This window comes from Gobio gobio, assembly GCF_949357685.1.
Source record: "Gobio gobio genome assembly, chromosome: 23".
Classification (NCBI taxonomy): Eukaryota; Metazoa; Chordata; class Actinopteri; order Cypriniformes; family Gobionidae; genus Gobio; species Gobio gobio.
The window spans coordinates 23,127,663-23,152,457 of NC_137119.1; the positions used below are offsets into that span (position 1 = coordinate 23,127,663).

General features: G+C 37.0%; 3 protein-coding genes across 5 annotated transcripts; 1 reads left to right on the forward strand and 2 right to left on the reverse strand.

The window, feature by feature from the left end:
- Positions 1–762: 762 nt before the first annotated feature.
- zfx (zinc finger protein X-linked) lies at positions 763–15,897 on the forward strand. Of its 3 annotated transcripts, none has more exons than XM_079806671.1 (8): positions 763–1,151; positions 2,579–2,677; positions 2,776–3,099; positions 9,381–9,533; positions 9,632–9,769; positions 9,852–9,986; positions 10,325–10,474; positions 13,680–15,897. In XM_079806671.1, exons 2-8 carry the CDS (start codon positions 2,611–2,613, stop codon positions 14,912–14,914), a joined length of 2,202 nt encoding a protein of 733 aa, XP_079662797.1. In that variant the 5' UTR covers positions 763–1,151; positions 2,579–2,610; the 3' UTR covers positions 14,915–15,897. The 3 variants fall into 3 exon arrangements, with proteins under 3 accessions (XP_079662797.1, XP_079662799.1, XP_079662798.1); XM_079806673.1 differs by having other exon boundaries at positions 1,014–1,151; positions 2,779–3,099; XM_079806672.1 differs by lacking the exon at positions 763–1,151 and having other exon boundaries at positions 2,475–2,677.
- On the reverse strand, positions 15,768–17,699 carry LOC307119927 (lipocalin-like). The gene is made up of 6 exons (XM_079806675.1): positions 17,311–17,699; positions 17,063–17,202; positions 16,897–16,976; positions 16,699–16,812; positions 16,506–16,607; positions 15,768–16,308 (listed from the first exon to the last, which is right to left on the reverse strand). The coding sequence occupies exons 1-6, from the start codon at positions 17,404–17,406 to the stop codon at positions 16,289–16,291; spliced, it is 552 nt and encodes a 183-aa protein (XP_079662801.1). The 5' UTR covers positions 17,407–17,699; the 3' UTR covers positions 15,768–16,288.
- A 1,333-nt stretch (positions 17,700–19,032) lies between these two features.
- On the reverse strand, positions 19,033–24,789 carry c8g (complement component 8, gamma polypeptide). The gene is made up of 7 exons (XM_079806674.1): positions 24,452–24,789; positions 24,092–24,228; positions 20,643–20,713; positions 20,274–20,381; positions 20,051–20,152; positions 19,945–19,974; positions 19,033–19,068 (listed from the first exon to the last, which is right to left on the reverse strand). The coding sequence occupies exons 1-7, from the start codon at positions 24,620–24,622 to the stop codon at positions 19,058–19,060; spliced, it is 630 nt and encodes a 209-aa protein (XP_079662800.1). The 5' UTR covers positions 24,623–24,789; the 3' UTR covers positions 19,033–19,057.
- Positions 24,790–24,795: the final 6 nt, after the last annotated feature.

The following is a 24,795-nucleotide window of genomic DNA, read 5'->3' on the forward strand; positions in this document are numbered from 1 at the left end:
ATTTTTATAGCTGGGGAAGGGGGGGAATGCAGACCAAGCTGTTTTTTGGTAACATTGCACCCAAAATATTTTAGTATAGCATGCAGGGTTATTAATAGTGTTTAAAGGCATTTGATTGTGTGCAGTTATATTTTTTTACATCCTGTATTAAATTAAAATATTACTGTATATTAAAATCATGATTAAGTTTATCTAGAAGTATGTAGTAAGAGGCTTTTGAATGAGCCGCAGTTCAGTCTTAACAGTGGCAGCATTAAACCTTACATTAATAAATTATGTGCTGGTGTTAGGCGGAAAACTCTAGCCAGCCACATAACTCAATCTAATGAGTAAATACATTACATTTTAAAATAAATGTTTGAGGCATCCCATTAGTAATACGATTTTAAAGAAGTATTGGAATGAAATATGTTGTTATTATTTCTAATATACTATATTTTCGTATATTATATGTTTGCTTGGTTCTTTGTATGTAAATAGTTAAATTAGTTACGTTGGCCTGTAACTAATGTTAGAACAAATGCATTTGATATCGTGTTCCTAAAAAGAAAACAATTAAAATGTAAAACATGCAGTAAACTGTATGAATGTGCTACTCAGCGAATATTTCCTACCACAACAGTTAGCGTAAAATTAATAACCTTAATGGCCATTTAAACCATTTTATAAGCATAAATCCATAACTGGCTAATATCCGAGCCGGCTCATTCCGCATCATACGATTTTCACGCGACCGCAAAATAAACCCCATCAAAAATACCTATTCACAATCGAGTTGAGCGCTGCACAAAACAAAAACAAATCATTCGTATGGTTTTAGTCAAAGCCGCCTAGTTTTACTTTCGCCGAAGCACCGACAAAATACAGTATATGGGCCTGCCAAGAGAACCGGACTGCGGCCACTTGTCTGAGACTCCTTCCGCATTTTCCTGCGGCTCCGAGGCAGTGACGTGCGCCTCTGAAGGCGGCGTAAGCGCCGGAGGAGCTGGAGGCTGCAGCGCCTCGGAGCGCATCAGACTCGGCCCCTCCCCTCCGCGCTCTGCGCCGGCCCGCCCTACTCACACAAGAGCCCCGTCTGCGTTCTGCCCGAGTCTGGGGGTGGGAGGCGGAAACCCGTACGGCCTTGGAAACGAAACAAAAAAATACAACAGGTAGGCCGTCGTGTTTAACAGAATCGGATAGATTATGTGTGTTAAATTTGCATCTGATGCGATATTTTGGAGTGAAATGTGTATTTATCTGTTTGAGAGATTAACGCCGTTGAAATGGCGCGTAGGCCTTTGTTAGCACCGAGCCGCGGCCTTCAGAGGCCTAAAGTAGGCCGCGGAGACGAGACTCTCAAGACCTGCATGACTGATTCATAAGCAATTACACATTGATTTCGTTTACAGATGTATTACGCAAACTGTAATTGTGTTGTAGATCGTGTTTTGTGTCACTGTGCTGGCATTTAAGTATATATTACAAGATTTGATTAAAATATTTTTTTAATGTATTCAAAATGGCGATATCGCTTAAAGGGGCGTGTCTGGTGGTTTCTAACAGTGGGCGGGGCACTGCTTAAGGCTCAGAGGGAACGCCCCTTCTTACTGTAACATTGTAAACAGATGGGAATAGATGGGTCAACTCTAAATTACAGTATCAGATTATAGGATTCATGGGAGCCTATTTGGCTTCCAGTTGCTGTACTAAAAGTATATTAAGGTCATTCCTATTGTGCAGTAAAAAATAAACATGCTTGTGTTTAAAGTAATTCTACATAAAGTAGACTTTCAGAAATATGCACTGATCAAGACCAGGTACTTAAAATTATTAATTTGATTATTTACATAATGGCAAGCCAAAGTCCAGTGAGCTTTTTTTAACAGTTTTTATTTGAATGATTTAATGATTCCCATCTTTAAAACATATATATATATATATATGTATATGTGTATATATATATATATATATATATATATATATATATATACATATATATACATATATATACATATATACATATACATATACATATACATACATACATACATATTTCTTGTGATAGACGTAATAATTATTTTCATGTTATGGCCTATAATACTGATAAATGATACATTTGATCTAAATTTAAAATAAAACCCTAATAACAAAAATCAATCATTTTAAATGCTGCAAGTAAATTTATAACTCCCAGTATGAAAATGGATATTCATTTGAGATATGTTAAAGATTACATTTGATGATGTTATTACGTTTATTTTAAATTATTAAATGATTTCCATTTTTAAAAAATGTATCCATTATTTTATACAATATATCAAGACTCATGTGAATGGGATAAAAAAATATTGCAAAACAGGAATGACTTAATAATTGCTTTAGTGATGGGATCTAGACAAAAATATCAATATTTTACCTATTAGTTTATTACTTTCTGGTTATCTTTGTGATATCCCAGTGTATTATTTAATCCTATTGAGAGAGAATTCTGACATAATATAATATATAATTTCATACTGATCTTATGCTGTGAAAATCAGACAATCTGTTTTTGTGTTCTGGTGGTTTTCTTTTCTTTTGCGTTTTGTTCCTGTAGGTCTTATATTATGCAGATGACCAGTGGAGACAATGGATGAAGATGTAACGGCTCTCTCTCTCCATTCCCATGAGCCCAAGATCATATTCCATGAGACGGGTAAAACAAACAATGACAATGATAAAGTCTCTCAGATTGTTGTTTTATGAGTACGGTATTAAGATATTTATATGCAAATGTGTGGGTTGTTCTACAAGAAGAGTGTGATGGAGAAGACGAGGTGGTGGTAGAACTGCAGGAGTCGGTTCTCGTGTCTGATGTGGAGGGCGAGAAGATTGCGGTGCACGGCCTCGCCCATGAGGAGCTGGTCATCCAGGAAGCCATCGAGGATGTGGTGGCGGAGTATGTGCCATGCTCAGATGAAGACGAAGATGAAGACCTGGGCACCATTGCGGTAGAGACCTGTGTGATGTCACCTGATGATGTGGCTCTTGAGGATGAAGGACTGCGGGTTGATGTGGTGACTGACGATCAGGTACAGGAGGATCCTGACACCTGTGGAGACTACCTCATGATCTCTTGTGAGTGGCTTCAGCCAGTGAGAATAGAACATTTGTTGAAAAGGATTTGTGAATATTAATGACTCCTTATTCAAAAAGTTGCAGTTGCTGGCAACAGTAATCCTCCTACAATTAGGGTTACTTTTACCGTTGTGTGGCAAATTTTCACGGGCAAAATCTATTTAAATGGGAATCTATAAGATCGGGAAAAAGTTTTTGCAATGGGTTCAAGTTGATCATTCGAATTCACCGCTTGGGTTGAAAATGACTATGTAAAAGTTCTATGTGAGCTAGGCTTCAAACATCGCTTTAGGGGTATGAACCGTCCCTGGTCTCATGATTCAGTTCGATAACGATTATCATGTCAACGATTCGATTCAATATCACGATGCATTGCACCCTCAATTTTCAATATTACTGCACGTGGTTACATTTTTGTCAATGAATACAAGCAGTCAGATATATGAACTCCCTTTTTATTTTATCTTCTCCAAGAAAGTACACTTCCTGAATTTAGCAAACATCAAACACAACTTAAAGGGGTGATGAATTGAGAAATCAACTTTCCTTTGAGCCTTTGATATATAAAAGTTCATCGTGATATAAGAATATCCTGTAAGTAAGTTAACGTCCTTGTTAGTCAAAGAAAAGCTTTTATTGACACCAGGCCCAGAAAACGAGAGATCTCAGAATACGAGAGATCTCAGAATATGTCGACCACTGACGTCATAGAATGCAGAAGCGCCGCCTCAAGCCCGCCCACCGACTCGTGGAGCTAAACGGGTCGCTACCGAGCAATAAATATGCCGGTTCCAGCTCACGTGCGTAAGACTTTGTGTGTTTGTTCGCTTCATTTCACCGCAGAATCGATTGTAAACAAGATACAGGGATTTGCAGACATATTGAGATTAAAACACAATGCTGTGCCTTCTATTTTGGATCCGACAGGAATGGTGCAACACACTTATGTGAGTAAAACATGTTTTTATATGTGTTAAGGCCTTTGCACACTGAGTCTGAAATTTTCGCATGCGTTTTTTCGTATTCGTGATAAGAAAAAAACGTCACGCACAGAGACCTTGCACACTGAGTCCGATGCATATTAATGAATGCGTTACGGAAAAAAAACGCAAAACAACACAAAATGCCGTCTTCCACCTCCTTATCAAGGAGCTGGGGATGATCCAGACCGATTCAAAGTTGAATGTCAGTGGCTCTGTTTGATGCTTTGCTAGCGATACTGAAGCCACATATTAAAATGAAGACCACCAATTTCCAATCCTGAACAGAGACTGGCAGTATGTCTAGGATCCGCGCACACACACACACACACACACACACACACGGTTTACAGGGAGTTGGTGTGCTATAATTATAGCTGTGATATTGTAGTATTTTTGATACAATAATATTTGTATATATAATTGTAGGTATCTGAGGAGCACAGGCGATTCATTCACCAGCATTGCCAGCAGTTTTAGGTTGGGCATCAGCACTGTAGATGGGAAAAACGGATGCGAAAAACGACGGACGAAAGTTTCGGAGGCAGTGTGCAAGCGTGATTGACATAACGTGTGGTCGAATTTATTTTTTGACGTGCGAAAATTTCGCATGCGAATTTCGGACTCAGTGTGCAAAGGCCTTTAGTATTGCATTGTTACAGATCGTTTGATATCTATTGATTACATACCTTAGCATGCTGTCACAGGCTGGAGAAGGTGTTATTGGTTCATTCGTGATCAGACTCGGACTTGTAACACCAGTGCTCGCAAAGCCTAACCAAAACATATCACCGGCCTGCCGACGGGCTATCTTAAAGGGTAACTAAACCCTAAACCAACTTTTTTTAGTTAATGATCTGTAATACTGGGGCTTTATTAATGCTGTTCATTGATTCGAGTAAATGTTTTGACATTTGAGTATAAAGTGTTTTAATTCTATAAAATATGGTGTAAAACCGCCAAAGTGGTGCCCTCTTAAGGTTGAACGGTGGCTACTGCAGTTGAATTTTCCTATTGGACGTTGTGGTACATCGTGACGTAGGATGGTACCTCCAACGGCTCACTATCCGCGCCCCTGGCACGAGCTCACCACGCCCTCAGAAATGTTTTCCCCAATCACATGAGAACAGCTTCATTCCAGTATGAACTGTCATATTACATGAAGTAGAAACATTATGAATGAAACTCACTTGACACTTGCTTTAACATTGTATTGAAGAAAATACGGTTAAATAATGCAGTTGTCAGTAGGCCTACACGTCAGGCTTTTCTTGCGATATTATTGCCGCCCGTCATGTGTACAGATAGTTTTCATACATGAGGCGCGCTTTCAAACCCTGACACGCAAGTGGTTGCCGCGCACGCAGATAGATTAGGTCGGTTCTCTTGCGCGGCTGCTTCACTAGCATCGTCGGCATCGGGAGTTAACGCAGTTTGAGCAGCGGCTCGCATTGATAAGGCTCCGGGTTTGTGTCTGTAACAGACAATCCACCCTCCTCCACTTCAGGTGAAGGTAGGAGAAATGACCGCTCTGTTGCAAAGCTACTGGCATCACTCCAGTCATTCTCCATCTTTGCGACTCGCGAGTCTGACAGCTGTCAATCAATCCGTCACTGCGGGTCTCAGGTGCACGCCCTCCGCTCAGCCCCGCCCTCGGTTTGTCCCCTCTGTGTCCGCCGGGATCTGCCCACTTTTCCAGCATTTTTTGAAAATTGCCAGTGGGTGGAGTTAAGCTCTGAGCAGGGGTTTAGTTACCCTTTAAATAGTGAAATAACATTCCTGTCTTGCGCACGTGTGTGTGTACAGTTCGTGGCTATATTCACTGATCGGGCCGGCCAAGTAATACAAAAATAACATTCCAATCAATCGTGGGTGGATGAGAGATGAATCATTGTGTTTGTTTGATAAAGATATTTTTCGAGCCCTGTGAGCGTTTCTCCAGATGCTTTCAAAACAATTTCCACATGAGCTGAGGGGAGCTGAAGCTCATTAAATATGCAAATCTTATCCAATCCTAGCCGTGGGAGTTTACTTCCTTCCTTCCTTAAGTCTTCAGTGCGGCACGCCCATCAAAACCGAGCATTTTTCAGAGAGCCTCAAAACCAATGCAGAAAATAGCCTATTACTTATTCATTATGATGTTTTTGAATGTAAAAACCACGCGAACGTCATAAATTGACCTCAGACAACAGTATCAAAAAAATTAAAAAGCCAGTTCATGACCCCTTTAAGTCTGAACTCAGGACCATTTAGAACTAACAAACACTAGTAAATACTAAAAGTGCATGAAACAGTAGTGTATGTGACGAATGATGTCAGAGAATCATCAGTAGGCTATAATCGATTATGGTCTATTACTATGCAACAATTCATTTCTACACCCCTACTGTCTATGATAGACATTTGATTTTTTTGTTGTTGAAATTTTGCAAATGAGAAAAAACTATTCTCCTTCTCCTTCTTGGCAGAATGTATTGGTACCATATCAGTTATCGGCCATTGTGTATTATTTTAATATAGAATAGAATGATATAGGTTGTTTAATTTTTTATGGTTATTTGTTTGTATTTTTACCTTTAGATTATATTTGCCATAATCTAACTCTCACTGAAAGTTAATCTTTAAAAGCAATAATAATTGAATAACACTGTTATATGTAATCTTTAGGAAATCTTAAAATTAATCTTTTTTTTTTTTTTTTTTTTTTACTTGTATCATTTTAAATGATTGATATTATTTTAAGGTTTTAGTGTTAATTGATTTAGATAAAGTAGTATAGAATTTTAATATCAATATTTAACAATTGTTGGTTATAACATGGAAATAATTATCAGCATTGGTGCATATCTTAGTAGTAGTAGTAAAGTTAATGATTTATTAAAGGGGGGGGGAAACACTCAGTTTCAGTCAGTCTCATGTCAATCTTGAGTACCTATAGAGTAGCACTGCATCCTGCATATCTCCGAAAAGTCTTTATTTTTATTATAATTATAAAAGAAAGATGCGCTGTTCCGAGTCTTTCCGGAAAAAGCCGTGCGGCTGGGGGCGTATCGTGTGGGCGGAGCTAAAGAATGTCGAGCGCGCGCCGCTGTTACTGTGCGTTCACACCGCCGCCGGCGAGAGCGTCAAAGTGGCCGGAAGTCATTCATTCTCAATGGGAGCCCGGCGGCGAGCTCCGGCGAGAGCGGCGCGGCGCGTCTTGGACGATTTGGGCGTCAAGGAGAGTTGAAGTCAGGTCAACTTTATGGTAATGAGCTATGACGCGGTTCGGCGGCAGCCGGCGGCAACCAATGGGAATGTAGAAGTGCTCCGCTTGAGATGATTCTAGAGAACGCAGTGCTGTAAACTTCGGTTCCGACCACATTAGTTCCCAAGCAAAATAGAGGAGGTTGATCACTGCTGGTGCGGCGGGTTTGATAAGAAGACGTGCAACATTATTTATCCACCACACAAATGGCTTTTAATTGGTTTATTTCGTTAGCAAACATGTAACTATAATTGTTAAGTTCTTTCCATCGATCTGCTTTTTTTAAACTTTCACATTTAAATGATTTCATGAGGTTATATTATACGGTTATACCCTACCTGTGGTTAGTCTGCACAAACGCAGATCAACATGAGTGTTTGCTTTGCAGCCCCTTTAAATGCCGTTTCAAAAAAGACAGAGCATTCGATCTACGTCAGAGCGGCAGCGCGTCCACGAATCTTTCTACAGCGTCGATGGCAGAGCGGCCAGAGCGAAGTTTGACGCTCTCGCCGGCGGCGGTGTGAACGCACAGTTAGTGTTGAGTGCGTCTGAAAGCTGCGTCATCCCTAAAAGCGGGGAAAAACTTTATTCAACATAAAAAATGGCTTTTAATCAGATACAGCCATACATCTATGATCCGGAATCAGACCCAGAGGCTGAAGTTGAACAGGAGGAGCAGCAAAAACGACTAGAGCAGGACGTCGACTATGTGGTATTAGTTACACTAACTATATAATATGTTTAGCGGCTTGTGTTATTTAGAACACCATGTCAAGCGCGAGTGTTACAATGTGTGTGTGTGTGTGTGTGTGTGTGTGTGTGTGTGTGTGTGTGTGTGTGTGTGTGTGTGTGTGTGTGTGTGTGTGTGTGTGTGTGTGTGTGTGTGTGTGTGTGTGTGTGTGTGTGTGTGTGTGTGTGTGTGTGTGTGTGTGTGTGTGTGTGTGTGTGTGTGTGTGTGTGTGTGTGTGTGTGTGTGTGTGTGTGTGTGTGTGTGTGTGTGTGTGTGTGTGTGTGTGTGTGTGTGTTTACGCGTGGTTTGTGAAGACATGATTTGTAGTAAGCGGACTGGTTTTGCGCGTCAGGCTAGTGTTTACATAGAAAGACATGGAATAGTAGCGCATTTGAATGAAGAACCGCGCTTATTTAGTTCAACATATTTCCCCATTCTTTGTGTATTGTTGTTTGGAGTGCTTTTACAATACACAAACATACACATATAGTGGCCAGCTAAACAAATGTACACACACTATACATCGCATGCTCCATTGATCAATACGTGATCATGTTTGGGCTACTTGATGGGCATAGGCAAAAACAGACATTTGAAGCTGTCAAACCTGCGGTTCCAACGTTGGGACCTTTATCGTTGGGACCGCTCCATCCTTCAGTATTAGGCGATCTGAAAATCCGGCGTCGAACTGGGCCTTGTTTATAAAACAATCGGCACCGAAATGCAGGGAACAGACATAAATATTTGCGCAACTCAGTTGTTGATCCGGAAAAGCAAATTCCATTTGTACGAGCCAGCGCTCTGATGGGCGTAGCCTATTGCTTTCACGCGCTCTCTCTCTCTCTCTCTCTCTCTCTCTCTCTCTCTCGCGCGCGCTCTTCCGGTAGAATTGTCCGTACGGCCCATACAAGGAAATTCCGCCCTGTTGACGTCAAGCGGACCCATGATCGAAAAAAACTTTCCGAAACTTATGACTAACAGGAAGTACTAATTTTGGCAAAGAAATACTCCCATTAAACGTCCACCTTAGCTTATGAAACGGTGTCCATGTTTAGCATGGGAATCCAAGTCTTTAACAGTGCCAAAAGATCAGTATGCATGAAACAGCATTTCACCCCCCCCCCTTTAAACACCAGTATATTTAATCATACTGCTGTTGTTGCCGTTTAAAGCTTCCACTTTGTCGATCACGTGGTAAATGTAACGCAGTAAACGCACCGTTTATTGCTTTATTCTTTTCACCATTTAACAATTCATCATGCAGGACGCAAGAATATGCATGTTGCATGTTTGTCACCATTTGCTTGTCTTGGTTTTATTTCAGTGGATGAGGCTGAAAAGGGGGTCTCTGATGAGGATTCAAAAGTCACCATTGAGGGCACTTTAGAAGACTCAGAGGATGTGGACAAGGATGATGAGGGTCAAGAAGTCATTAAAGTGTACATTATTAAGGCTCATTCAGGGGAGGAGGACTTGGGTAAGTCAGTCGGCTGCATGGCATTATACTTCACACTTCTTTTTATTTTAGTGTGTGTATATACATTTGGTGTTTACACATGTATGGATAATTTATAGGAGGCACTGTTGACATAGGAGACACTGAGCTTGATGTAGATGAAACCATGGAGCTGGTAGATTCCTCTGGAATGCATATAAGAGAGAAGATGGTGTACATGTCAATGGATGAAGCCAATCAAAGCCAGGATGACATCAGTGAGTCCTATTGCTGTCAGTTTGTTATGAAGGCACTTCCTCCAAGTGCCTCTGCTGATACTGTGTGTTCTTCCCCCAACAGATGTGGCTAAAATCACAGATGAGGTCTACATGGAAGTGGTGGTGGGTGGTGAGGACCCAGGAAATGCTCAGCGGACACATGACAACGCATCGCTCAGCAAAGACTTCATGCCTGTGGCCTGGGCAGCTGCTTACAGTTAGTTAAACACATGTTTTTTTTTGTGGTCATATTCATTTTCACAACCAGTATTGATGGCTATCGATTTACTACATAAAATCTGTACAATTAATTATAAAGGAAAATATGCATTTATGTCACCACATTTCCTAACAAGGAAATGTTCTGACTATGAGATGGACAGCTATTTTTGTGAATTAATTTGCATAATTAATTTAACCAAGTTACCCGATACTCACAATTGAATAGTGGAGCCCTTTATAATACACATAGTTGTCTTTAATCTGCAGTACAAATGTGTTCGGGATATGCATGTGTTTTTGTTCTAACTTTAGAAATGATGTGATGTGTGTCAGGTGGGGAGGAGAGTGAAAGCTGTGAGAACAGGAATGGAGCAGCCAGTGCTCTGCTGCACGTTGATGAGTCTGACGTGATCGAAAGACTCGGCCGTCAACGAAGCAAGAACAAGAGCAAAAGACGTTCTGAACTTCGTCACATTCAGACAGGTACATCTATTCGGCTTTTTTATATTTGATTGAATTTAATGATATAATTTGATTCATTACAATTATGTATATTTCCATTCAAACGTCTGTAAGATTTTTAATGTTTTTGAAAGAAGTGACACCATATTGGATTTGTAAAAACAGCACTATTGTGAAATATTATTACAATTTAAAACAACCGTTTTCTAATTTATCCCTGTGATTTATCCCTGTTATGTTATTGCTCAAAAGCTATATATACATATACACACTACCAGTCAAAAGTTTGGAATCATTAAGATTTTTTAATGGTTTTGAAAGAAGTCTCTTCTGCTCACCAATGCTGCATTTATTTGATCAAAAATACAGCAAAAATAGTATTATTGTAAAATAAACAGCATTTATCTGAAATATAAAGCTTATTATATATATATATATATATAATAAGCTTTATATTTCAGATAAATGCTGTTTATATATATATATATATAAGCAACATTATAAAAGTCTATACTGTCACTTGATCAATTTAATGCATCCTTGCTGAATAAATGTATTCATTTTTTTGTTCTTTCCCAAAAAATTCTTACCGGCCCCAAACTTTTGAACGGTAGTACAATGTTACAAAAGCTTTCTATATCAGATAAATGCTGTTCTTTTGAACTTTCTATTAATCAAAGAATCCTAAAAAAAGATATTTTACACAACTGCTTTCAACATTTATAATAATAATAAATGTTTCTTGATCAGCAAATCATCATATTAGAATGATTTCTGCAGGATCATGTGACACTGAAGAATGGAGTAATTATGCTCAAAATTCAGCTTTGCATCACAGGAATAAAGGACATTTAAAAATACATTCAAATAGAGAAGTTATTTTACATTTTAATAATATTTCACAATATTGTAGCTTTTTTGTATTTTTAATAACATAAATGCAGCCTAGATGAGCAGAAGAGACGTCTTTAAAAACATTGAAAAAATTCAAACTTTTGACTGGTAGTGTAAAAATAATACACAATCCACACAAGGACGCATTAAATTAATCAAAAGTGACAGTAAATATATTTATACTCTTGCAAAGCTGTTACTGTTCTTTTTTTAACTTTCTATTCATCAAAGTTTTCACAAAAATATTAAGCAGCACAACTGTTTTTAACATTGATCAAAATAAGAAATGTTTCTGGAGCAGCAAATCATCATATTAGAATGATTTTTTTGAAGGCTCGTGTGACACTGAAGACTGGAGTAATGATGCTGAAAATTCAGTTTTGACATCACAGGAATAAACTATATTTTAAAATATATGAAAGCCTAAAGTTATTTTAAATAGTTATAATTAGTGCTGTCAAAATTAGCCACAAAAATCGTGTTCTCTTTCGCGCTTGAAAGAGCAATAACAGAATTATGCCAAAATGCCCGTTTTGTCGAGCATTCTCATAAGAGCAGTCTTAAATTAGTTAAATAACGTCTTTAAATTAAATTAAGTTAAATTAACTTAAAGAGTTGTGAGAAAATGAGATGCGCGTGACAGCGCGTCAGATCCGCTTCATGTTCGGAGAGGCAGATCTTAAAGTCACGGCAGCCGAATCAGCCTAGTCATTTAATGTTAATCAAAGAACAAAGGTAACTGATAAAATTGTAGCTTTAATAAGTATTAATCTATATTTAATTTATAATTTATGCAGTTAAGACTGTAAAGTGTTTGATAGCTTTATTCAGTTTCTGTATATTGATTATATATGAAGGCCACTGGTAAATATGCCATTTATTATAATGGATTAATGTGAAGATGGTTTAATGTTCACTTAAATTAAAAGTTATTTCATTTTAAGCCTAATAAATGTTGAAATTGATAGCTTTCAAATATACAGTAATGTTGAACGTCTATCATTAATGTTAAAAAATGTAAAAGTAAAACATTTTTATTGAGACATCAGTAGCAGTTTTAAAGGGTTAGTTCACCCAAAAATGAAAATTCTGTCATTAATTACTCACCCTCATGTCGTTCGACACCCGTAAGACCTCCGTTCATATTCGGAACACAAATGAAGATATTTTTGTTGAAAGCTGATGGCTGAGAAAGTCTTCAGATAGGCCTCCATTGGCATTCAGTACATTAATACTCCCAAGACCCATAAAAGGCACTTAAAATGTCGTTACAAAGTCCATCTCACCACAGTGGCTCTACAATAATTTTACGATGCGATGACAATAGTTTTTGTGCGCAAAAAGAAATCGAAATAACACCTTTATCCAGCTTGTTATTGTCTTCCGTGTGTGCCTCCACGACGCATGCGCGAGAATGACGTAGCGCCAGCGTTCGGGAATCCATGAAATGCACACTTAAGCCCTATTTTGAGAACTACGCCGAGACCTGAAGCACGATCAATGTAGAATTCAACAGCTTAGATACGCGCGTCTTCCTCTGCTTGTAAACAAATCCCTTCTGGGTCATATGTCCGAACGCCGGATCTGCGTCATATTCTCGCGCATGCGCCGTGGAGGCACACACGGAAGACAATAACAAGCTGGATAAAGGTGTTATTTAGATTTTTTTTTTTGCGCACAAAAACTATTGTCGTCGCATCGTAAAATTATTGTAGAGTCACTGTGGTGAGATGGACTTTGTAACGATGTTTTAAGTGCCTTTTATGGGTCTTGGGAGTATTAATGTACTGAATGCCAATGGAGGCCTATCTGAAGACTTTCTCAGCCAGCAGCTTTCAACAAAAATATCTTAATTTGTGTTCCGAATATGAACGGAGGTCTTACGGGTGTCGAACGACATGAGGGTGAGTAATTAATGACAGAATTTTCATTTTTGGGTGAACTAACCCTTTAATGATACTGGCCTTCATTCATAAAAACATGCCATTACAACAAACATTGTATGGAGAGTAACTGTGAAATTATAACAATATAAAAATATTTAATCTTTTTTAACTTTTTTTTTAATCGCGATTAATCATGATTAATAACAGAAAAAATGTGTGATATTAATAGTTACTTTTATTTTTTAATCGATTGACAGTACTAGTAATAATATTTCACAATATTACTGTATTTTGTTCAAATAGTGCAGCCTTGGTGAGTAAAGGAGACTTCTTTCAAAAGCATTAAAAAATCTTAACAACCCCAAACTTTTGAACAGTAGCGTATATTATATTACAGCGTATATATATGTATATAATATCATTTTGGTTTCCTTTTTCAACTTCAGCAATCATCATTGGACCTTACGGCCAGCCTCTTACGGTGTACCCTTGTATGCTGTGTGGGAAAAAGTTCAAGTCACGTGGTTTCCTCAAGCGCCACACCAAGAATCACCATCAGGATGTCGTAAGCCGAAAGAAATACCAGTGCACGGACTGTGAGTTCACCACTAACAAAAAAGTAAATCTCCACAACCACATGGAGATCCACACCCTCAGCAGCAAAGCACCATTTGAGTGTGAAGTGTGCGGAAAGGAGTTCCACCAGCAGGCGACGCTGTTCTCCCACCGTCTGCAGCACCACCACAGAGAATCCAAGCTTCAGATCTCACCACCCACCACCAAAATGCACAATTGCAAGTTCTGCGAATATGAGACGGCAGAACAAGGACTTCTCAACCGACACCTGCTCGCCGTTCACAGCAAGAATTTCCCTCATATTTGCGTCGAATGTGGGAAGGGCTTCCGGCATCCTTCGGAGCTGAAGAAACACATGAGGACCCACACCGGTGAGAAGCCGTACTCCTGTCTTTACTGCGACTACAAGTCGGCTGACTCGTCTAACTTAAAGACGCACGTGAAGACCAAGCATAGCAAAGAGATGCCCTACAAGTGTGACCGCTGTTTCCAGACGTTCGCCGAACCCGACGAGCTCTTACAGCACGGGCTGACGCACGAGGAAGCCAAAACACACCATTGCACCCACTGTGATCATAAAAGCTCCAATTCTAGTGATCTGAAGCGTCACATCATTTCAGTTCACACCAAAGACTATCCACATAAATGTGAGGTCTGTGGAAAAGGCTTCCACCGGCCGTCCGAGCTCAAGAAGCACTCGGCCGCCCATAAGGCTAAGAAGTTACACCAGTGTAGGCATTGCAATTTCAAAATCGCAGATCCGTTTGTTCTCAGTCGGCATATTTTGTCAGTGCACACCAAGGAGCAGCAGGCTTTTCCTGACAAAAAGAGTCTCAAGAAGACATTCGGACTCGGTGCTCATGGCGGTAAGAAAATTTTGGGTGGCGCCGGTTTGTCCAAGGGCCATCGCGAGCGGCGGGTATACCAGTGCCAGTATTGCGACTACAGCACAGGTGATGCGTCTGGCTTCAAAAGGCACGTGATCTCCATCCACACCAAAGACTATCCTCACCGCTGTGACTTCTGCTCAAAAGGTTTCCGCAGACCGTCAGAGAAGAATCAGCACATCATGCGGCATCATAAAGACCTAATGCCTAGCATGTGACCTTTGCAACACCAATCAGAAAGCCATCAGGAAAAGGTCCGTTCTGATGTAGCTGTGGTTTTCAGGGCCAAAAGCTGACCGTTGGAAAGCCAGTTAGAGGCTATTTCGGGTAGAGAGAAAAAAATCCGCCTTCTAATGTGTCCGGTCACAGGTTACACTGCTGTAATGTTTTGAAGACGCATTAATCAACCTTTGTTGACAGTCTAAATCAGACAAACTAACCATTGTTCTGACCAGCTTTAGATTAAATGCAAAAATAGATAAACTTGCATATTAAATCAAGGGTGGACAGTTTTATGTTGGAGCGTCTGGTTATAAATTTGAATTATGACTCCTGTATCGCATGTTGAATAGCATTGATGATTGTGGCGTGTATGTGCACATGCGTTTACAAGTGCGGAAGTGCTAATGCTCTGGTTTCTTAGCTTTAGATAAGCAGAATGTCTAATTAAAATGAATTGGAAATACTCATGCCCTGGCTGCTAAAAAAAAATATTTTAATTTGAGAGAAAATTATAGGCTTTGGGGAAACTCGCCAACATTGGCACACTAATTTACAAATTCCAACTGATATTTAATAAATGACTAGAATGTAATGTAGAACAGGTTTTCTTGCTAATATTCTGGCAAGAAAAAATTATATTTCAAATAGTTCTCGGCTCAAAAGAGATCTTGAAATTTGATCAGAGTGTGCAGTCATCGAATCAGGCAGAATGGCTGGTAATCTAAATTTGTTTTAATTTAGACGCTAGTATGTTTGTGTATTTCTTGAATGTTGCCGTTTGGCTTCTGGTCTGTTTGTTGTAAAACTCACCCTCAAATTATTATTATTATTATTATTATTAAGACGTTTAGGATAAATTTTATTTTTTACACAGATACTGAAAATGTATAATTTGGAATAAAGAGATTCTAAAAGATGTTATGTTATGTGTATAAGAAATATTTGTAAATACAGAAGTAATAAACAGTATTTTGTGTCCAAAATGTTTGTTTTTCATTGAAAAATGCAGAATTGGAATGAATCACACCAACATTTGTCATTTGTAAACCAATTTAATCCAACAGCAGTAAACAAAACCACCATAGAAAAAAATAGAAGCACTGTTCATAAAAAAAAAAAATTTCAGGTGTGACATAAAAAAAAACAACAACTTGCATTTTGCCACTTTGCCATTCTGTCCCCCTGCTTGAAAAGTAATTTGGATGAGCTCTGGAGTTTCAAATTGATATGTCATCATGTGAGAACCACATAACTGTGACACAAAGAGAAAAAGACAAACCAAGCAGACGAAGGCCAGCAAATTCTGTTTTTCGTGTGAAATGATCAGACCAGCTGAAGTTGTCTTTGTCCTTATTTGGTTGATGAGATACTTAGGCAACTGAGCATTCTCCTGTAAAACAGCAGTTTACAATTAAAAGTTAGCCAATATTAATAAATATATATATATATATATATATATATATATATATATATATATATATATATATATATATATATATATATATATATATATATATATATAATTATTTTTTTTAAGTATTATTACTGAAAGTGACTTGATGATAGATTCATATCTTAAAAATGTACCGTTTGGTGGCAGAAAGGCAATGTTTTCCTCAAGGATGCCGGTGTCCAGAGAGAACTGCCTGAACTTCTCCTTCAAGTCATCAGTAATTTCTGAGGTACGACCTGTAGTCATGACACATTCAGAGTCCGTTCAGCAGTTCTTTTTGTGAAAACGTTTAATCTAGGCTATATCGTGTACAAAGCGAGCTCTTACTGTAAAGTTTGTTGAGAACCTCAGACACATCTCCCTTGGTCTTGATGGTGTGAACGAGCGCGTACTCGTCATATTTGGCGTCAACCACGCGCATGTCATTGTCATTTTCCCAACCTGATAAAATCGAACACATTTAGGCCAAGTGAACAAAGTACGATGATTAAAAGCAACCTGACAATTAGAAGCAGCAAGACTTACGCTGGCTGTGGAAGACAAAACGTCCTGGAGTCTCGGTTTTCTTGGCGAGGTGCGTCATCCTCCAGCAGGAACCATCACTCCTAAGAAATAAATTAAACAATTTATAACAATTAGCCTATCAAAACTCTTCTAATTGAACACTACAATAAAGCTAACACGAGCTTACTTTAAATTAGCGTAACTGATGTCAAGGTCTCCTTCCTCGGTAGCCACCAGGATGGCTGTTCCCATTTTCATGTCATCCTTGTGACTGACAAACCATTTTGCATTTGTTGCAAAGCCAATGAGATACCACTTTCCTCCCATCTGTAGAGAATACAACTAGTTTAGTCCAACTTAACCGGAGAACTTCCTCAAATTGCATGCACTCTGAGATAGTATTTTACGGTAAAACGATTGTATATTTGAATTTACCTTTTCCAGGTCGAAGTCAGTCATGGGCATGACTTCTGCGGAGGCGAACACTGCGCAGAGCAGAACGCACAGCATCTTCAATGCGACGGTCGTCATGGTTGTAGAAGTGTAGATTCTCTCTCTGGACGCAGTTCAGAAGGCAAAGTTGGCTGTGTGGAGGAGACGTACGGCAGCCCCCGTTTTATCCTCATTGAGCCCCCCCAAACCCCCCTTCCTTCAGTCCATCCCACCTCCACAAACACAGCAGGAATAGTATGCTAATTACAGTCGTTACACAACGTGCAACATGCACGTGTTGATTTTTGTGGGTGTTCGTGAGCATTCTTGCTTTTTATCACCCTCGGTCTGATGCACCGTTTGACCCTTAGAATACTTATATACTTAGAATACTTAATATATATATATATATATATATATATATATATATATATATATATATATATATATATATATATATATATATATATATATATATATATATATATATATATATATATATATATATATATATATATATATATATATATATAGGCCTATATATATATATATATATATATATATATATATATTACTACAGTCTTTAGTGATTAGTAATCTGCTGCTCATGTTCTGACTAATATTTTTGTGGAAAACTTATACATTTTTAAAGATTATTTTATTAATAAAAACAGCATTTATTTAAAATAGAGATCTTGTGTAACATTATAAATGTCTTTAGTGACACTTCTGATCATTTTTTTTTTTAATGAATAAAGACCCATTCATACCAAGGATGATAACTATAAAGTTTTAATAATCATTCGAGTTAGAATAAGGAAGTTCAAACTACAGAACATAGGAATGTTATTATCAATGTTGAAAACAAATGCTTTTTTTCAGAATGTTGAAAACAAATGCTTTTTTCAGAATTGTAATTCAATTAAAATGTGTAAGGATTATGCCATTCAATTTGGTGGAATTTTACTATTAATTGAAATGCATAAATCCATAAAAAAGGCTTAAAAATGTGTGTAATTTTGAGAATACTTAGATGAATAGAAATTTTAAAAACAGCTTTTATTTGAAATAGAAATGTTTTGTAACATTATAAATGTCTATAATATCACTTTTAAACATTGTCGGCTAATGTATCCTTGCTGAATAAACAGTATAATTTATTTTCTTTTTTTTTTAATCTTACTGACCCCAAACATTTGAACAGTAGTGTAGATTGTAAATAATGTCTGAATTAAGACTACATAAAAGTGTTTTCTATAAAATGCAATGCAAAATATCAACATGCATTGTATCCAAATCAGCATTTGCTCTTGTGCAGCCTTTGATTTTCATGTGTCAAGTATTATAAGACAGGTGCTGCATAAGCAACTCATTTTGAGTTCGAAAACAAGTTTATTTCTTTCCCATAAGAAAATGATTTCCGTAGGATAGTACTTTTTGGAATGTTGTGTAACTCCGAAAAGGGTGGGCAGGCAGAGTCTTGTTTTGAGAGTTACATCACAAACCACACTGACCTAACTAAGATTCCTTTGTCTTGTTTTATAAGAACGTTTTTGTTACATCAAGAATGGCTTAAGGAAAACCACCACTTTCTATGCTTATTATTAATGTACTATAATTATGTTGAATGCTATTGTTCATGATCAAACTATAAAATGTAATTCTTAAAACACACAAAACCTTCAAATCACAACATTTCTTTATTGTAATTCTCACAGTGCTCACAATCAAAGATACTGGCCAGTCAGTCTTAGGTCATATCTGGTGGAGAAGAAATGATAGTGTTGTTAGGCAAAAGTAGAGATTCTACTCTTTTTGTTTTGTTTTGTTTTGTTTTGTTACAAAACCTGAGTGAGGTTATGCAAGTTTAGCAACACATGCCTTTAAAACAGAAAACGTGATTTTAACACAAGCCAGAGAAGCACAAATGGCTGGATTGGCTCTTTTTGTAGGATGTAAAATTTCCTTCAGCCAATCAGTAAATGTTGCCTTACACCAAGCAACGGCACTGAGAAGTAAAGAAATGTGATTCATTTAGCGAATCGATTCGTTTAACCGAGTCGTTTGAATCAGTTCGCTAAACTTCTCGCGCGGGGTTTTACGTGTTATTGTATGTAGTGAAATAAATATTGATTTAAAGAGTTTATCACTCTGTATTCGAATACTTTGTATATTGAGTCATTTTCTCCATTATTGTCGACAATTTACATAGCCTCTTGCCGCGAATCGGTACATTTGAATCTTTCAGAAGAAGAACCACAAAATAACAATTCGTTCGCGAATATACATCAGAAAGCAGTTCGATTTATATTACAATGTAACAAATATTGGATTATGTCACAATATATGCCTTGCACTGTAAAAAACAAACACAAAAAAACATGTAGCTACTCCAGTCCAGTACAGTAATTGACGAAAATGTCCGTTAACCCTTAAAACACAAACTAATGCAATGTGTAATTCAAAATACAGGTAAAACACCTGTAAAAACCAATACGGAAAATTCCTTCATTATAGCCTACAGTAGCCTACATTATGCCCTATTTTAAGGACTTTTTTTTACAGTGTAGGCTACATGTCGTTCTGTAAATGTACAATGTCACAATAAGCTGATGTATAAAAAAAAATAGATCTTACCCAGAACCTTTTCTGTGGACTCGCAGAACCCTGGAAAAGAATATCGAGTCAATAAGAGTGTTTATTGGCCTAATTGTTTTATTATAACATTTGTCCATTGTCTCACCGTAGTCGGGATACGGGAAAATGACGTCCAATCCCAAATTGAATGCCTTTGCACGATCCTCAAATTTATCCAAGATATTATTAGGCACTTCACTCGAGCGTCCTTTTAAAGAAAAGGAATATTTTATTGAAACAATGCACTTTTCCACCAAAGCTTAGCTAGTCCACAAATAGTTCACAAATATGGGTGTGAGACGTTTAAAATAGACACCATGAACACCTACCATATAGTTTCATTGTAATTTTCCCTGCTCTCTTCAAAACCAACATAGCAAATGAGCTGTAGTCTGTCTCAAGCACCATTATGTCCACATTCTCAATAGGTCTCTTTCCTGTGAATGATGAAAAGACAGTGGCCTCAACTTAAAAATATTTGAATGACATTGTTTTAGAAAAAATAAATACATTAAAAAAAAAATTCAAACCAAGTGGTATTTATTTTTTTGTGTTTCACCACTTATTACAGTAATAACATTAAACTGTGCATAATTTGCATAACTAAGAAAAACATGATCAGTTTAGATGGTAAGAATGACAGGCTTAGAAACCAGAACTCTGGTGTGGTGGTTAGTGGAGTTGCACCAGATACCTACCTTTGAGAAAGAGCTGGCCAGTGGTCTTTGTTTTCATGTAGTTCTGCTTGATCTCCCAGCATATAAAATTGCTAACATTGGGAAAAAGCACAATGGATGAACAGAACAAGAATACTGGTCAAAAGTTTGAAAACAGTAAAGTTTTTTAATGTTTTTGAAAGTAGTCTCTTAGTCTCACTAAGGCTGGATTTATTTGATCAGAACTACAGAAAAACAGTACTAATACTGTCAAATATTATTACAATTTAAATTAGCTGTTGTAATATATTTTAAAATGTAATTCATTTGATGCAATAATAATTAGTCCAATCTTCAGTGTCACATGATCCTTCAGAAATCATTCTAATATGCTGAATTGATCTTTAGAAGAATTTTTTTTTTATTATTATTAATGTTAAACATAGTTGTGTTGCTTAATATTTTTGTGGAAATATATTCTTTGATGAATAGAAAGTTAAAAAGAACAGCATTTATTATAAAACCTTTTTTGTAATATTTATTAATTTCATAAATGTCTTTACTGTCTTTTATCAACCTAATGTGCCTTTGCCAAATGAAAGTATTAATTCCTCTTTTTTTTATTTTTTATCTTACTTACCCCAAACTTTTGTATGGCATGTTGGGGGGTAACGCATTACAAGTAGCCTAACTTGAGTTACGTAATAATATTACTTTTTCCAGTTAACTAGTAAAGTAACGCATTACTTTTCAAATTTACAACAAAATATCTGAGTTACTTTTTCAAAAAAGTAACACAAGTTACTTTTTCACAATCATTTGACTGACAGCTCTCCTGCCCCCATAAAAATAAGTGCAGAGGCGTTGTGTGTGAAGATGATGGTTATTGTAGTTCCAGACTAAATGTGAGCATTTATTCATCTCACTTGCACAATAAAGATTCAGTACTCCTCAAAATGAATAAAATCAGTCAAAAGCAACATCAGAGTACTATGCAAACCTCCAATAATTAAATGTTAAATAAAATAACTATTTTTATGCATAATCTACCGTTATATTTAATTTACCAATGTCTTGCTGCTGACCTTTGATGAAAATTACTAGATTTTTTGTTTTTATTGGTAAAACTTTTTTCTCCTGCATCCTATTCTACCATTATCTAGAATGGCAGCACAGCAGAGCTGTGCCTCTACTGTTCATGCGTGAATTTGCATTTTTACCTCAGCCTGGGGCTAATTATTTCAATTTTGGTATGAAGAGGTCTTTACCGTTGCACAAAAATATAACTTTTTTGTTATAAACAAAAACAAGCCCAGTCCAGGTGAGAAAAAGTAAAGCAAAAGTAACGTAACGCATTACTTTTCTTAAAAAGTAACTAAGTAACTCAATTAGTTACTTTTTAAGGGAGTAACGCAATATTGTAATGCATTACTTTTCAAAGTAACTTTCCCTAACACTGTGTATGGCAGCGTATTATGATTTCCAAAGAAAAAAAATGCAACATTGATAATAATAAGAAATTATCTTAGAAAGATTTTGGACAGATCATGTGACACTGAAGACTGAAGTAAGGGCTGCTGAAAATTCAGCTTTGCCATCACATGAATAAATTACATTTTAAAATACATTATAGGCTAACAGAAAACAGTAATAGATTGTATAAATAAAATGTTATAATATTTCACAGTATTATGGTTTTTACTGTATTTTTGATCAAATAAATGCACCCTTGGTGAGATTAAGACTTTTAAAAACATTACTTTTGATCGGTATATCATTCATTTTAATTATCATTTAAAAATAACCTAATATAACTAATGAAGTATAATTTTATAAACTAAATAATGTATGTATAATATATATATATATATATATATATATATATATGAATATGATTATTACATATTCATTTATATTTAAATGTTTTATGTTTAATTTGAATTATTCAATATTTTAGAATTATTTTAGCATAAATCGTTTAAATAAAAGAGAAACAAATTATTCTGAAAAAGCTTGTTTCTTGACTTTCCAATGCTTTTGCTTGTATCAGCTGTAATTAAATGATAGTGTAAGGCTGGTGTAGAGATGTCTAAGGCCCAGAGAGGGCTACTCTCTGAGGAAACAAAGGACTTTTCTGGAAATTAACATTTGAATTCTCTCTTGAAAAATTAGCATCCTTATTCAAGACGCAATCACACTGAGTAAATCACACCAACTGTCTTATCTCCACATGTTGAGATCAACTGAAGTAAACCAAAAGGTAATAAAGGCTTTGAAGTTTAGAGCCTACTTTGCTTGTGGAGGTTGTGCCCTTGCAGGGTCTTTGATGTAAATTACCTTCTGTCCCCAATAAGGTGTAAACTAGCCAGGTCTGAGACCTTAATGAAAGCAAAGCCTAATTGTTAATTCATGCCTCCATTTGGAGGATGTTTTGTCTTGGTCTGAGAATTATGTAGAAATGTAGCATAAGACTAGTGCAATTCTGTATTAGCCCGTAATGCTGAGTGTACATTTTTCAGATGTCGTCATGCATCTTTTACTTTTTATTTCTCAACCTTTGATGTTTTTGTGTTGACTATCTTTGATTTGATTATGTAGTTGCCATGATACATTTACCTGACTAATAATAAATTGTTACATCTTTGAGTTTATTCTGATCAACTCTGAAATTATTGAGAGTTTTATAGAGTTTTAGGTTAGATTGAGCATGGGGCACATCAGGCGAGATTCTAGATTTCTGACTAACTGCTTAAAGGGATAGTTCACCCAAAAATGAAAATTCTGTCATCATTTACTCACCCTCAAGTTATTCCAACCCTGTATGTATTTACTTCTTCTGCTGAACACAAAGGAAGATATTTGTAACCATGCAGATCTCGGCAGCCATTGACTACCATAGTATTTTTTTCCCACTAAAAAAAACTGCTTGCTGGTTACAAACATTCTTCCAAATATCTCCCTTTGTGTTCAGCAGAAGAAAGACATTTATGCAGGTTTGGAACTAAATGATGACATAATTTTCATTTTTGGGTGAAATATCCCTTTAACTTTAGGTTGTTATGCAGTTGTATTCACTATAGGGGACTAGACAAAAATACTATTGAAATAATAGCAAGCATGTGGCGGCATATTTCATGGGACTACCTGTAACCTCTGGTTATTGTCTCAGCTTTATTCAAGTTTGTTATATTGGCAACTGTAGGGGATTAAACTATTTAAAAGATTGGTAAGCATGGGCGGCCTATTATAGGCCTATAGTCATAACCTCTGACTAATGATAAGACTATCAAGTTTGTGTTTGAGTATATGAATGTTATTTTTTTTTTTTTTTTGGAGAAACAAAAAAACTTGATATTGTCTCATAACCAAGTTGTAATTAAGTGCCAGTACTGAGAGTCATCAAACTATATTATAAAGTGAACTAAGCTCAACTGGCAAGAATTGAATTCAGTGAGTAAAGTGCTCCCCCTTGTGACTTAAGGAGTACTTACAGTTTTGTCGCAGTGCTGACGGACACCTTGTCACCAATGACAGTCCAAGTGACGAACGTGCTCTCCACTTTGAAGCCACTTTCCAGAAGATTCTTACACCGTGATGCTACACTAAGCAGGTACCACTTCCCACTCATCTAGAGAGAGTGATTTATTTTAATCAGCTAGCATAAATATAATTAAGTAATAAACTGTGTGCATACTGCATTTATGAAGAAACACATCTGCCGTCTGTTGAAACAACATTGGGCAAGATTTATTGGCCTATCAATGTGAATAATGTTCAAATAATGACTTTTAATTCAATTTGCCAAAACGAATTAACTTAAATGCCATGACATGAAGGATGTTGAAATATACCTGATCAATGTTGACGTTTTGACCTGGAGCTAGTCTTTCAATAGCCTTTTCTGCCTCGGATTTCTTTGGCTTCGGTGGTATTGGTTTATAACGTGCTCTTCGTGCCTCGGCAGGCTCCCAGAAACTGAGCCACACGAGCACGAAGAACAGATGCAGCCAGAAGCGAATCATGAAATCTGTTGGTTTTTTTATCTGTTGCTTTACTAAAAGTCTTTATAGCAATATTTCCCCACAGCTCTGGTAAAAGTGTGCTAATAAGAGTCAGTCAACTGTCCAGTGTTGCCACACGCGGATTAGGATGATGACCCTCTCCTCAGGTTTATCATTAACTCTTCGACAAACCC